General features: G+C 43.3%; 1 protein-coding gene across 27 annotated transcripts in view; it reads left to right on the top strand.

Annotated features, from left to right (window-relative positions):
- LOC108151193 (ecdysone-induced protein 74EF) overlaps positions 1 to 15,184 on the top strand; it is a 125,764-nt gene that overhangs the window by 14,617 nt on the left and 95,963 nt on the right. For 26 of the 27 annotated variants that reach the window (XM_017279654.2, XM_033387295.1, XM_033387293.1 and 23 more), the window contains exon 2: positions 13,378 to 13,882. In XM_017279654.2, the coding sequence (XP_017135143.1) occupies positions 13,820 to 13,882 (63 nt within the window). In that variant the 5' untranslated portion in view covers positions 13,378 to 13,819. The remainder of the gene's footprint in view (positions 1 to 13,377; positions 13,883 to 15,184) is intronic. The other variant, XM_017279640.2, reaches the window with a different exon arrangement.

Below are 15,184 nucleotides of genomic sequence, written 5' to 3'. Positions count from 1 at the left end.
AGTTTTTCAATTTGATTTTCTTCTTCTTTACCACAGATTTTTCTACGAAGGCGGGAATCCTTTTTGTTTAATAAAACACAAATATGCAAATAGTTCTACAAATTGATATATTTCCCATTAATTGGAGCAAAAAAGATTCACTGAAGATCCGTCTATCCGTTTCCTCTGCCAGCATAAATTCATAGAACTATTACTTATTTGAAAACATCCAATTTTGTTAAAATCTGCGTTAGAGAGTTTCGGCCATCTGGGTGGGCTCCCCGCGTACCATCACAAGCTTCGTCGAGTTCCAGACCCGATTTTTTCACTATCGGCAGCATGAACAGCACAATGCGATACATTCTTAAAATTTTAGACTAGAATTGTGTGTTTGAAAACAGAATTGAAACTGTTTTTTTTTTGTTTTGTCTTTTTGGTTTGTGCTCCACAGCCCACTGCTCACTCGCCCGGTGGCACTATTCAAAATGGATGACTGTGTGTGTCCTTTCGGTGTGTCCATTCGGTTGACTGCTTTGGAAGCTGGCAGCCAAACTTAGTTTGCTGCCAATAAATCAAATTCGCAATCACATCCCAGCATCAGAACCAATTTTCAGTCCTCTTTCTCCACTTTGGCCATTAATCAATCACAAAAGTGTGAGAGTTTGGGGGGGAACGAAAACGAGGCCAAACGGAAGTTGTCAGAGTTGGGTCCATGCATATGACAAGAGTTTAAAGCTTTGGGTTAATATTTGACTCAATTAAAGTGAATCTTAATTAAGCTCCAGCGGGCATCGAGAGTCCGACCGACTAGAGGGGATGTGGCATTGCCAAAGCACACACAAAAGCTGTCAGACCTTGCCAGCATCGGAGTCAGAGACGACAGCAGCCACGACAAGGACAACGGCGAGGACGACGACGACGACGAGGACACATTGCCAAAGGCAATAATCGCAATTTAATATTCATGGCGTTCTCACAGTCAATGTATTTTCGAAAATGTTGCAGCTGTAGACACGAGCCAACTAGAGTCCCCTCAATACGAGTACGAACAGTTCCCCCCCCCCCCCCCCTTTCAGTTCCTGCTCTTCTTGTTTTCTGCTGTCAGGCGACCAAACTGTTTGGTGTTGAGATATTTCCCGTACCTTCAGGGCCTCTTTGGTTAGGGATTTGTCGCCTGTGCAGCTGTTTTCCTTTGGGTTCTCCGGGCATGGTATTTGCATCGTTGTCATACATTCAATAAGCGACGAACCTCAGGCAGGACCTCCCCAGACCCCTAGCTGGCGACACCCTTTTGCTCATCAGTTATTTATCGTATCGTGAACTCCTCCCTACCATGCTGCTACCATGCTGCCTTCTATTCTTCTCTATGCTTTTCTAGTTTCTTTAACTTCCCTTCTCGCCCTTTTTTGTATGTGTCTGTGTGCAGTCCGAGTTTTTTCCGAGGACTTCCGCTGGTTTTCTTGGCTAGTTCTTCCTCTGACTCGGCGGCCAACTAGTTTCTCCAAAGCTGATTTGCTTTCAGCGATAAGTGAGAGCCACTCTCCATGGCATGGGGTGGGTCTATTTGCCTCCTCCGTGTGTCTGTGTGCCTTTCCTTCTGGCCAAATTTATGACTACTGAATGGGCAGACGTCTACTCTCCTCCTATATATACAAATACATATATATATTTTGGTTTTCTCTTCCTCCCTGGGGCATTATCATCACATCAGCTGCTTATGCTGATTGGGGGGTATTAATAACAGGGTGCTGGCTGGGGCTCCGGTCTCCGGCCACCCAAAACTGATTTCATCGCCATATGCCCCCAAGGAGAAATGTTCTTCGATGGAAAATACTATAGTTTGGGCACGTGCTCTATGGCTATTGTTGCTGGATAAACGTGGCTTTTAATCAATTTGTTGGCCACAATTTATGTACCATTCAAGTGGAAAGAACGATTTTTCTTTTAACCAAAAATGTGTTCCGATTCCCATTGTTTTCATTCATGCAAATGATTAATGATTTTTGGCCACCTAAATATCTCATTGTCTCGAAAGTCCTCCGTCTCCATCTTGGCCTCCGGTGGTATTCTAAACTGTTTGGCTTATTGACATAATTGGACCTGCAAAAATATGCCATAAACTAGTCAGTCAGTGCCCCAAGACGGCCATAATGAGCAAACATCTGGCCTAGAATCAACATTTGCCTTGGCCATGAATAATTGCATAATTAATAATGAAAATTAAATGTAAATTTGCCCAAGAAAATGCCGATCCTGTCCTCTATCCCCAACCTAGTACCTACTGTCCCCCTCTCTCTCTCTCTCTGGCAAGTCTCTTTGCATAATTGAAAGACCCGGCCAGGATGTTCCGTTTTATGGATGTCGCATTCGCATCCGCCCAGGATGCAGAAATGCTTTTTGGCCAGGACACCAGACAGCAGACGATGGGATGGCCCGGGACGGAACGAAACGGAACGGAAAAGCCAAAGCAGAAAAAAACTTTCAAGTCATCTCTCGGCATGCTAAATTTGACAAGAAAAAGTTACGCTCTCCCGGCGACCAAATTGAAGTTGAAGTCCAGTCATTTGAATAGATGCTGGCGAGCACCAAAGGACGCGATATGCAGAAGGAGACTTTAATGTTTCCAAATTTAAGCAAACTTCAGCATAGAGCGAATTTGCATAGATACCAAGAATGGAATGCACTTCAAGCTCTTTAGTAAATGATTCCGATGATGTCTGTAGATACCATATCCCACATCGATCGATCTACTTTGCCTCCCCCTTTGCTTGCCTTCTCCACTGCGTTTTTCTTCTATCCATTTTCTCTTTTTTTTCTTTCTTTAGTTTTCTCTAGTTTCATAGAATATTTGAGCTCGACTCCCCCCTCTCGTTCAGTTTCTCCGCATTTTTCTTTAGCTTTCCATTGGCTTTCCTTGGTGCGAGGTGCGACGACTGGTGACGCACACAGAACAGAGCCTTTGTTCATCTTTTCCATAACATTTTACCCGCCGCATTGCTGTGGTATTTTGTGTTGTGGAAATTAGCCGCATCTCTCTCTCTCTCTCGCCCTTTCTGTGAAAAACAGAAAACGCGAATTGCCAGAGGGAGCGGAGCTTTTCCTTGTCGCAGTTTTTCCCGTTGCTCGTGGCTCGTTGCTTCTGTGCCATTTATGACACTTGAAAGTGCTTCGCCTCCCATGCCACCACGCAGTCATTGTTGGAAAAGTCGTTAGCCTGATGTTGTGCCTCATTATGTGGCTGGGAGATAAAAAGCACAGGAGACACCCTGTATACCGGCTCGTTGCCTTTTGTTGCCCGTTGATCCAATTAAAATTTCGGCGCTTGCGGGGCGCCATCAACATTGTCCAAAAATTCTGTTACTAAATATTGTGTCAACTCAACTCTTGCCCATATACGGGGTATATTGTGCTCGTCAGAGTACGTGTAACAGCCATTAGAACAGCCCTATTAATACCAAGATCTCGGATACCATAAGAGATACCCACCTGAACGAGCGGGCAGTCAGTATTTGCCTTAATATCTCGCTCCCCTCCGTCAGATGGCACACACTGCACGAGGAAAAGTGTGTGAGAGAGAGGGAGAAAGAGAGGGTTGTTCATTTGTTCTCTGTGGCTACAATAATGATTCGATCCAAGCCAGATTCGGTTATCTGGTAGATATGATCGTCCTCTAAGATTCTGCGCCTTTGTTTTTCTCGTAAACACTTAAATATACCATAATCTTCAAGAAAAATCACTAAATTGGGAAAACGAGTCTCCAGCTGTACTCTCTCTTATTATATCTCTCTCCATCTTCAATACTTAAGATATGTACACATAATTCTCTGTGTTGCAGGGCATCCTATTGCCGTGGCACTCCGATTGCTGTAAGGTCTCTCCGTTCTCTATCTGTGAAATGTCAGAAATATGAAACCAAATCTCTGCCACACAAAACAATAATTTGAATTTCCCTCTCCTGCTGGCTGGCTGGCTGGCTGTCTGGCTGTCTGGCTGCCTGGCGTCCTTATGCCTCCTTCCAAGGCATATTCAAATATTTGTTTAGAAACAAGAATGATATTGGAATAACGAAAAGTGGTTGCCTTTTGTACACATTTCTAGGCAATTTTATTATCAACAAGAATTTTGCAAATGATTCCTGGCCAAACAATCCTCGGACGAAGGAAGCAGGGAATCGTATGATTTTTTGTGGTGGTTTGGGGTGTCAATGGTAGAGCCAATTAAATGTTTATTGTCCAAATGGCAATTACTTAAGGTATTTCCAGCATTTAAATATCATTTGATAGCAGTTAGATGTTTGCATTTATGGTGCAATCATTTGCACATCGATTAGGAAGTGGCTGTCTTGATAGATGTGAAAACCTTTGGCATTTGGCCTTTGGTCTATGCCCCTTGTAGTCTGCCTTTCTTTGCAGGACCCATCCATCCAGATCCATCATTATGGCATTAATTAATTCAATTAAATCTGGAATGGCAAAGGAATTTTCTCTTCAACCCAACAAGAGCCGTGCTTCCGAGTCTCCTTTTAATTTCCGCTTGAGTTGGGTGACCAGAGGGCCGAAGAAAAGCAAAATATCTATGGCATATCCACTTAATCCAGCTAAAAAACGGTTTTCTCCCCCTCTTAGAGAGTCCTCCTTTCTCTCTCTCGCTCTCTCTCTCTTTCTGTATTTATCGTTCGGTCTCTGTCGCTCCAATGATTGAATATCACAGAAGCTGCAGACTGCAGCTCAATTAAAATGGAAATTCGAGTGGATTTTCCTATAATTACGCGTTGCGGTTTCGCATTTCCCTATCGATCGATTACCGTTTTAGAGGTTTTAGAGTTTGTTGACTTTGCAATTTTCCACGAAACGGAGGAAAATCTAAACAACAAAAGGAAAAACAGCAGCGCCAGCAGGACGAGGAACAAAACCAGGAGGGGGAGCAGGAGCAGCAAGGGGGGGGGGGGGGGTAAATGCAAATTTTAAATTCAAATACGTCCGGCAGCATCAGATATACATAAATACATACATACATATGTACATGGCTATGTATACGGGTGTACATATGTACATATATTCTAAAAGTTGCTTGTTATTCCCACTCATGTCTGGCAAATTGTCGTCACTTACTCCCGTATGTGCCCCCACCCCAACCCACCCCACCCCACCGCACTCCTCCCACGTCGTTGTTGCTGGTTTATGTAAATGGATATTTGCATATTTTTAAGGCCAACACTATTGTCCTTGTGTATGCAAAATGAAAGCCTTGTATGACATCCAGCCATGTTTTTCCCTGGGTTTTTCCCAAAAATTGTTGCCCAAAGTGCCGCTTGGACATTTTCAAGAAGTTTTTTACACACAAATTCTGACACGTGTTGGTCCTCCTGGAACAGGCTGCCTTGTTCTTTCTATGGGTTTTTTGTGCCATGTGGTGCAGCTTGCTTAGTGAAATATTAACATTTTTGCGGCTTATTTTGAAAGTTTCTTGAACGGCAAACGGTAAATAGAAATTTATGGAAAATATACGAAATAGCAGACTTTATTTTATCTAAAATCAACCCCTTAGCCTTTAATCAACGTAAACCGCCAACAGACTGGCGATGAAAGCATTCCCTAGCCTTATCCTCAAAGACGCACAAAAGTATGCAACGAAATCCTTTCAGACAGTCCACTGGCCCATTGTTCCATACAATATAAATCTCTATCCGAAGGGGGTGTCCAATGCAACAATCTCTGAAACAGAGACTAATTGCTTAAGCCCCAGCCGCGCCCCAGCTACCAATGCAGAATGGAACTGCAGTCCTCAATCTCCATCAAAGAGCAAGAGCTGCAGACAGCTGAATGGATTGTAAGGTGGGAGGTGAGAGAGAGGTGCCCCCCCGTTAATTGTTTCAATGTCAGGCAGCAGAGCAGAGCAATTAATTGAAGGTCAAGCAATTGCCACAGCAGCAGCAAAGGGGGACCAGAATCCAACGATTTATGCGCCAAGCGATAAACCTTTCAGAGCCAAAAACAACAACAACAGCAAAACACAAGAAGAAGTGCAACAAATGAAACTGAGAAAACAAGGAGACCCCCCCAAATCGTACAGCTAACAGGGTATATTGGGTTGATGGAGATGTATGTGACAGGCAAAGGCAGTCATAAGTCCTATATATAGAAGTTTCACTGTACTAAGGTGAGGTGCTGGTGTAGAACTCATAGATGGGTAGTAGAGGGTATCTTCCAGTCGCCAGAGCAGGGATTCTTGCCGTTTTATGTTTCAATCCTGCGCAGCAATTTGTAAATGTAAACAAAGCCAACGGCAGAGAGAGCCGAGCCGAGAGCCGAGCCGAGAGCCAAGCCGAGCGCCGAGCCGAAGAGAGGGCTCGCCGCCCACTGAGCGAAAGAGAGCTAGAGCGAAACTGCGGTAAACTGTTATACGCGCTAAGCTTTAGACGCAGGCCTGCTGTGGACTGGGGCTCAGAACGCCCGCAAACGTGCACGGTCCACGGTGCGAGTAGCAGGACCCAACTCTCAATTATACGAATAAAGACAAACCGAAACCGAAACCGAAACCCTTCGCCGCGGCCTGACAAAACGCGTTTAATTTGATGCGCAAACAAATGTTTTTTTCTGCTTTTAATGGAAGGATTCTCCACGCAGTCGGACGCCCCACGAGCTTGAGTAAATATTTGCCACAAAATTAGTATAAAGAATAAGTATTACCCGCCAAGTGTGAGCACTGCTCTTCCATTTTGCTTTAGTTTTGTTTTTAAATTGCATTCAAATATCCCTCAAGGATAATTTAAGTTCGTTTATTTGTGTGCAATCGTTTGCTGTTCGATTTCCGCCGCTTCGGTCGGTCCCCGATAAACAACAGAAAATCAGAAAAACAAACCTCGCACAGAACCAATCAGCCAGCGAATCCCATGGGTAATTCGCCCTAACCATTGCCCCGCCCCCCTCTAATCAAGTCGGAAAATCCCAAGCCAGGCACCGCAATGAGACAGACAGAGAGAGAGAGAGAGGCAATCCTGCAGCATCAGCTGCGTTGAAATAAAAGATTCATTTCGTTTATAGCCAAATTTGAGGATGTGCGAAAGCACAGGGAAAAAATGTCAACAGTTTTATAAGGAAACTTTCATGGCATTTTGCATTTTGATTGAAATAAGGAAAAGGCGAGAGGGGCGGGAAAATGTGAGTATTAAAAATAGCAAGGAGCAAGCCTGGGGAATATAGAAATTCCAAGCAAATCTTAGGCAGGTATTTAGACACAGGCAATCTACCATTCTTGGACATTTTCGGGATATACAGCCACAATAAAGTAAATTAATAATCCCATACAAAGAGGACGGTATAGAGGTATCGGAAAGTAGATCTCTTTTCGGATTAAAGACAGTCCTTTTTGGCGTCCATTCCTCCATCTTACTTTGCCCCAATTTAAATTTTATTTTCCCAGGGCAACTTTTTACTGTTTAAGCGGTCATAAAAGTACCCAGAATTTCGTCACACTTTTGGGCTACCATTTTCTTTGAAAATCTTCTCAATATTTGCTCTCAAATCACACATAAAAGCGTCTGTGGGGGAATACCCCACAAAGCTGTCGAAAGTTATCATTTTTCGCTTTTCGCTGTGAAGAGCTAAGCAAACTTTTTAAGCGATCGCAGCCGTAACAGTAACAGCAGCAACAAAAAGGACCCAACAATGTTCAACAATTTCCCCCTCCCCCCCAGCTTCAGTAGCCAAAAGGCAAAAATTGTCATAAAGTGTGGCGAAAATGCTGAATGGGGAAATGGAAGCCACACCGCCCCTCCCGCTTCGCGACTTCATGGGGTGTCACCGGTTAGCTGTCAATTGCACCCCCAGCCACCCCCCTCCAAGTAGTCTGGCACTCTCTCTATCTCTATCTCTATCTCTCTCGCTTTCGTTTCGTTTTAGACACTTTTGCTGCGTAATTTACGAGCACCACAGTTGCCATATTAAAAGACATAAAACAAACCAAACCGCAAGCAAACAAAAAATATATAAAATATTTTTAGAAAGATGAAAATAAATGACTAAAAGATATCCCTTCTCAAAAATTGGGCATTTCTTAAACAAACAAAAATACACAGAACTATGAGGAATATTACAAAAAATAATTGTAATAATAATTCATAATGAATCTGGAGTAATTGATCCCTCGTATTTTAGACCTTCGGCGCAAATTCTTTGGTACATCCTAGTCAATCCGTAGAAGGGTTCAGAAGTCTATGGTACATAGGCTAGAAGCTACGATCAACCCTTATATTGTTTCAAATCAATAATATAGCAAACAAAAACGACTCCCTTTTCCACCAATCCCTAAACTCCCGTTTCGCCTTAAAAGTCCAGGGTACAGCAACAAAACTTGTTGCCCAAAAAAATGCCTTTGTTGATAGATAAACATGCGAGTGCTGGTAGTATATTTTGCTTCCTTAAGTCACGTTGCATGCAACGAGTGGGAGGATGAAATTCGCTAAAAAAAAAATTTTGAAAATATTTTACGCGTGACAGTGGAACGTTTTGTTCCTGCGTTGATGCGTTGTCGTTGCCTTTGAGGATGGTGGCGGGGGGCGGGGGGTCTGCCCGGCACTTCGACCGGGAATTTCCTGGCAAAACAAACAGCACAGAACAGAGAGCAGAGCAGAGCAGAGCAGAGAAAATACAAACAACAAACAACAAGCAAACAGAGAACAGAAAACTTTTACGCTGCCAACAACCAGACCAGCGGCAGGCCCCCAGTCGAAAGTTCATCATAAAGGCACAAAAATTGTACTGTGCAACTCTGCCACCAAAGGCGAAATCCTTCAAAAAGTTTCCACATTTCATTTGCTGCCTTGCAATGCAATGCAATGCAATTCTGGGACATTTAAGGCCTCCACAGATATCCTTTAAGAAATGACTGTCAAATGGGTAAAAGAAGATGCTTGCCACCGCGAAAACTTTTGGGTTCGCTTCAGATTTCTATCCTAAATAATTATTTTAAAAAAACACTCAATCTTGGAAAGTTTTCCTATTAAATAATGGAATCTAAGATGGGAAACGATACCCAGAAATAAGAGAACGCATAGGCTGAGAAGTAGAAGTGTGCTCTGAGGCAAAACAATGGCCAAGTATTCCTAATGGTCCGCCAAGTACTACACCTGTGTACATTCCCTGGGTAACAATTTCACTTTGAAGTTTTTTGCCCAACAATCCTCTGCGAAGCCAAGCGATAAGCAAACCGTAACTGTAAAACACCATCCGCAACAACTTCAATTTGTTAAACCTATGCAAATCACATTCACTTTCTCCACACACACACACACACACACACACACCCATGTGGCGCCCTTGTTGAACAGGAAAATATATGTGGAGAGAGAGAGAGAGAGGGAGAGAGAGGGCTTGTAAGGCAACAGGAGCAGCCGCAGGAGTCAGTTGTGCATACACTCAGAAAAACAGAGGGCATACATTTATTTGTAGCACGTAAACAAACTGATTGCCAGTCACGCGTTCACGCAAACAAACTGATTGCCAGTCACGCGTCAACGTTGATTGATGAAAACTCTGGGCAAGAAAGAGGGGAGACAGTGTAGAGATTCTCCTTCATATATTTCTAACATTTAGCAACCATTTTTCGCCAAGTGTACAAGTATATGCGAAAGGCACAACATAACTTTGTCTGCCTCGAATGGCCATCAGAAGTGCATTTCTATTCAGCAGGGAATAAAGGAAGAAGGACCGATGCACTGAGAGTGAGAGCTGACCCACTGCCCACCCCTCCCTTAATGGCTATTGAAAGCGACTGATGGGAACTTTTACTGGCTTGCACCTTCGCTGGCACTTGCACTGCACATCCTGTGTTAACCAAATGCCATGCCCTCCGCACTCATTCATTTATGTATGAAGGCAATACAGTTAACTGTATTTTGCATTCGGCTAACAACATTCGTACCTCATTGGTTACTCCTCCCCTCCCAGCCTGCCACTCAGCCACTCTCCATGCCATTCCTTGCCTTGTGGAAAATGGCAAACGGAAATTGTCCATATTTCACTTAACATCAGCGCTGAAATGGCAGAATGGAAGGACCAAATCACAGGATAGGGCTCGGGGTGGGGGTGGGGGTGCCAGAGTTGACACAGGAAGCAAGATAGCAAACAGAAATTGGACTCAAACGAAGATCTAATACTCTACCATCTACGCTTTTATCTCTCATCATTCGCATTCGAATATATGTACATGAAGGGATTTACCGACTCTCCAATTGATATCTTCATACATTTTGGACAGCCCTTAAGCCTCATTGTAATCCTTTTTCAAATGTTACAACATCCTTGCCAGTTTCAGCATACCCCTCAGCCCCTCAGTAGGGAAGCGGTAGAAAGCTACCTGCAAATATTTGCAAAATCAAATGGCGGGGACTGGGTCGATGTTTGTGTGTGTGTGTGTGTGTGTGTGTGTGTGTGCCCTGGGCTTATAAAATGTTAACTGTAAATAAATTATTAGCAAACGGTCTTCCCAGGGAAATACACGTAGTAGGGGTGATGGTGGTGCCATTTTACTTCCGTTTGCCCTGGGTACAGTGGAGCCTGGCTACAGAGTGTGTGTGTGTGTGTGTGTGTGTGTTGGTGTGTGTGCTTTCAGCGGGTAACAAGACAATTACCACTGCGTTGGGGTTTCTGTTTTGCTCCCTGTGTCTGCCTCTGGGGTCCAAGTCTGGTGTGTGCCGCCGCTCCATGCAACTTTGAATGGCTTTACACACACACACACACACACGCGCGAATGGAGTGCTCGAATGTGTGCCAGCGCACACACACACACACACACACATGGCGGGGCAAAAACTATAGAAAAAATTTCAGGACTGCCTCTGCCTGTTCCTCCCTGGCTTATTCTTCTACTGTCGCTGTCGCTGCCGCTACCGCTGCCGCTGCCACAGAGAGGCATTGCTGCGAGTAGGGAGTAGTCGGATGCCACAAAGAGGCCCTGCTGCCAGTTGGGGCGTGGCTGCGTAGACAACGTGTTAAGCTTCAGTGGTTTGCCATTGCAAATGGGACACATTAGCAATGTAGCATGTTCCGAGGATGGCGCAGGGCAAAGGGTAGCATTCGTGCGGGTCTACGCCATCATTCACCCTCCCGGAGTACCCCCCGACAGCCTCCCGGCATGTGCCAAATGTGTCAGCAGCAGTTTGATGGCGCTTAGTTAGCCAAGGGGCGGGGGAGTGGGGTGGGGGGTGGCGAAGGTGGGTGCAAGGTGCTCTTAGTGATTGCGACGTCTAATTTGACATGATTTTAGACAGTTGCCAGCTTTGCCGCAGATCCCTTGCGATACAAAAAGTTTATTAGTATTTTCTAGTATTTTTGGTATTTTATTTTTGTATTTTTCTGTATCTATTTCCCGTAGATTTATGCTAGTTTTTCTACCATTTTTTAAGAAAATGGATCCAGAGAATGGTCAGGCATATCCCACTGAGCCCGAGGAGTGAGCCGCAGTCCGAATCAGCAGCAAACCATCCTCGTTCAGAGTATAGGGCCGATCTAGGCCCACTTAAGAGCGATCGCCGGTCTGCCGGCTCTTCCCAAATCTCAAGTGCAGTGACGGCGAAGACCTGATCCGCCCCGTATAAATTCAGACAGAAGGGAGGAATTCATTTATGAAAATGCCGAGATTCAGCTCAATAAATCGTCATCAAATGACAAACTTAGGCAGTGGTTCATAAAGAATAGGCCAGGCCAACGCGTGAATGTGCACTTGATTTAGTAGGTATTTGGAAAGGGGGAAAATATAGATGTTTGTCCGTTTTATAAATCAAAACGCCAGCACAGAACCAGGCCTGGCTTTGGCAGCTGGAACGACTTTTTCGGTATATATGTAGATATAATAGAAGAACTCAATATTGATATATGTAAATGTTGATGGACTTCGATTATTCGGTCAGTTCAAGGGCACAGCTATGGCAAATATTAATTAGAGCTAACAATTATCCAAAAGTTCCAGTATCTCCAGTAGGTATATTTTTAGGACAAAGTAAGCCCCGTAGCTGTGAAGAGTTTTTGGAAAACTTTGTCTAGAATTTAAAGCGTTAAGGAATGGCGTTAACTAAATATAGTTATTATAGCTCCGCACGCCAGAGGTAGACCGAATTTTGACTATAGTACTACCGCAGGAGCTTTAATTACTAATGAAGATTTTGCGCTTAGAAGATATCCTTGTCACAATATTTAAATTGTAAGTCAATATTAGAGGAAATGGATATTTCCATGGTGACACAGATTCCTAGAGCTAGGAGTGATGCGTAAGATTTTGTTAAGGTTTGTAGTAAAAATTTCAACAGAATCAAAGAAATGAATTTCAGATAAGCTAGGGTTCCTAAAAAAGTTCATTCCGTAAGCATAGATCTTTAGATGAATTGTGTATGTATAACCCTATGAATTGCTTTTACTACATGGATCGTTTACAATGGTTTGTGAATACAAAGAAAGAAAATGATCAGCTAATTTTAGATCTCTTTGTTCCAATTGTATTCGGTTAAAACAGATAAAAGCCGTAGTACAAATCGGAGATCCGATATCCGCTGCATGGTATGACTCATATGCATTTACAATCAAGAACAAATTTGATTTTTCCAGTTCTCTTTACGAAACGTATGGCTTATCTTGGTTATGACTAGCCAGGGTATGAATAAACATAGAAAATAAAGTGCGAAAAAACAACGAGCCGGAAAAAAGAGGAACCGATAGCCAGACAGCGACAGAGAGAGACGCCAATGCAAATAGTTTGTCTGCCAGCCTCATATGGAGATTGGTTTGATGAACTTGAGGTTCTCTGTTGCCCCTTAAAGTGGGCCATCCGAAACAGCAGGTGGGGGGTATCGGTGCGATATGGGAAATGAATGAAAGAGGTAGGGGTGTACCCAGGGGGAGGGCTAGTGCCAGTGACTTTATCGGAATGCAAGTAATACATAAATTTGATTTTATATACTTGCGTTTGAAAGAACTTTGTTCTTCTGTAAACGTTTCCCGGTTATTGTTCCCGGGACGCCGCGACTCCACAATTACTCAATTAGTATGGCTCGCCTCCGCCAGAGGGCGCATACTGCACCATTCAGAGTGTGTGAAAGAGAGGGAATGTGACTCGCTACATGGCCTGACTGATTTTTTGATAGGCTATATCGACTCGACTATTGATCAGGTGATGATGACTACTATGGGGTCGGAAACGTTTCCTTATGCCAGAGCGCGATACCGTCCACTCTTACAATCCTCTTCAACACACAATGTACACTGCAAACATTTAATTTCCCGTTATACTTTCCTAGTATATAATAAGACGGCACCATCTTTCCAGTGAAACAGTTGCAGAGATATTCTAAAAATAATTTCGCAATAATAATGCTATTTTCTTTCCTTCTGTCTACTGTGCTTTCAGCTAAAGGGAACACAATCAAGAAACAAGAAACTAAGCCGCATCAGAACCCCTTAATAAACTGTTAGAATCCACTCCTCAGTGCTATTCTCTGTTAGGATATAACGCGCGTACACGTACACTAGCCGGCATTTGTATTGGTGACACGTTCCACTGCCACCAAAGCAGCAAGCAGTAAGCAGCAAGCAGTGACAGCGACAGCTACACAAATAACTGTGCTTCCCGTGATCTGAAAATCTCGCGGATACAATTTGGGTGCTAAAAACTAAGGCGGAATATGGAATGGAATGACACATCACACATGTATAATATAAGAGTGTGCTGATTGTGTATAATTTTTTGTATATGTATATTTGGTGCGTAATAGAAAGAGCAAGAGCAAAAATATAAATACACTTAAGAGAAAACCCACAAGCAAAACGAAAAAAAAAACAATTACAACAAAATGTCTGCGCCGGCAGTTGAAGTAAATGGAAGTGTTCCGGCCGTGGAATTTCACCAAAGACAGGTAAGCAAATCAGTAATAATGCATTTTTATACATTTTAAGCATTCTAATACATATCTACCTTCTACCTCCAATACAAATCGATCCAGTAGTAACTAACTAGAAAATAAACCTTCTCAGTTTTTACACACACACACACGATGGCGGGATCCCGGTTAGCAACAGTATTTTTTGGCTTTTGGCTTACAGTTGGATTTTCCCTAATTTCAAATTTCAAAATCAAAACAAATCGACCGCGGCAACTGTATGTCCTGACCGCTTGACACCACACAAATAAAAGTCAAAGAGAAACAAAAGAAAAAGTGATTTCGTTCAAACAGTCGTGGTCGACCCATAACATACCCTTCCAGATGACAAGTACATATATATGTGTATATGACACTCCTATGATGATCCGATTCTAATGTTTCAGCAACGAAACTAAAACGCTCCAATTGCCTTTAGCCCAATAAATATCTGGAATATCATAAAAAAAACATTTGCTATAAAGTTCCCCTGTCGGTGTGGCAAGTAAATGGCAAAATAGGGCGACTCTCCGTCAGGGCTTGCTCATGCTCCAGGCTTCCCTTTTCACCGCGTTCGCTTGCTGGATTTTTCGCTATTGACACCCACACTTGCAGAGACTTCGGGTCGCAGAGCTCGCGTCTTTAGTCGGCGCAAACGGTTCTGTAGCTGCGCAAGCGACAGTCGTCAGTAATTTTTTGTCTTTGGTGGAATCAACATGTTTTTGTTCTTTTAATCTATCTATACCGTTTAGTATTCTGTTTTCATTGTGTTGTGCGTGTCTATTTATTGCTAAAACTGTTTTTTAAAATAACTGTGCAATGGAAAGTGACTGGCCAGAGGAATTTTTAGTGAAGACGCCGGGAATCGCGATTGTGGGAAATTGGAGTGGTTTCTACCGCCGTTGCGAGCTCAACACCGAGCTGAACGATGAGTGGATATCTCTGAACCAGGAAATTTGGGTGCGTGTTATAATTTCTTTATTATTTACTTGAATTTGCTTTTTATTTGCTCATTTCGTTTGCATTTACTGGTTTTTTGTTTTGTGCAATATCACCTGTTGCATTATTAGCAGAGCTTTTAAGCTGTTGCAACTTAACTTTCATCCCGTTGCTAGAAAGCGCCGGCAGATGGCGTTATTTGAGCCCGCCATCGTTGCTCCTTCCGACCGCCAGTTGGCGCCGATTAAAGGACCAAAGCTGTTGTCCTGCTTTTGCGGTGAAAAGCTTTCGTGTGGTGGAAATTAAAAGAAACGACTAATTCAGTTTGAATTATTTCAAATTCTTCACGAATTCACTACT

This window comes from Drosophila miranda, chromosome XR (assembly GCF_003369915.1).
Source record: "Drosophila miranda strain MSH22 chromosome XR, D.miranda_PacBio2.1, whole genome shotgun sequence".
NCBI classification, from domain to species: domain Eukaryota; kingdom Metazoa; phylum Arthropoda; class Insecta; order Diptera; family Drosophilidae; genus Drosophila; species Drosophila miranda.
The sequence above is the reverse complement of the archived record's forward strand: the minus strand, read 5'-3'. Positions and strand labels throughout refer to the sequence as shown.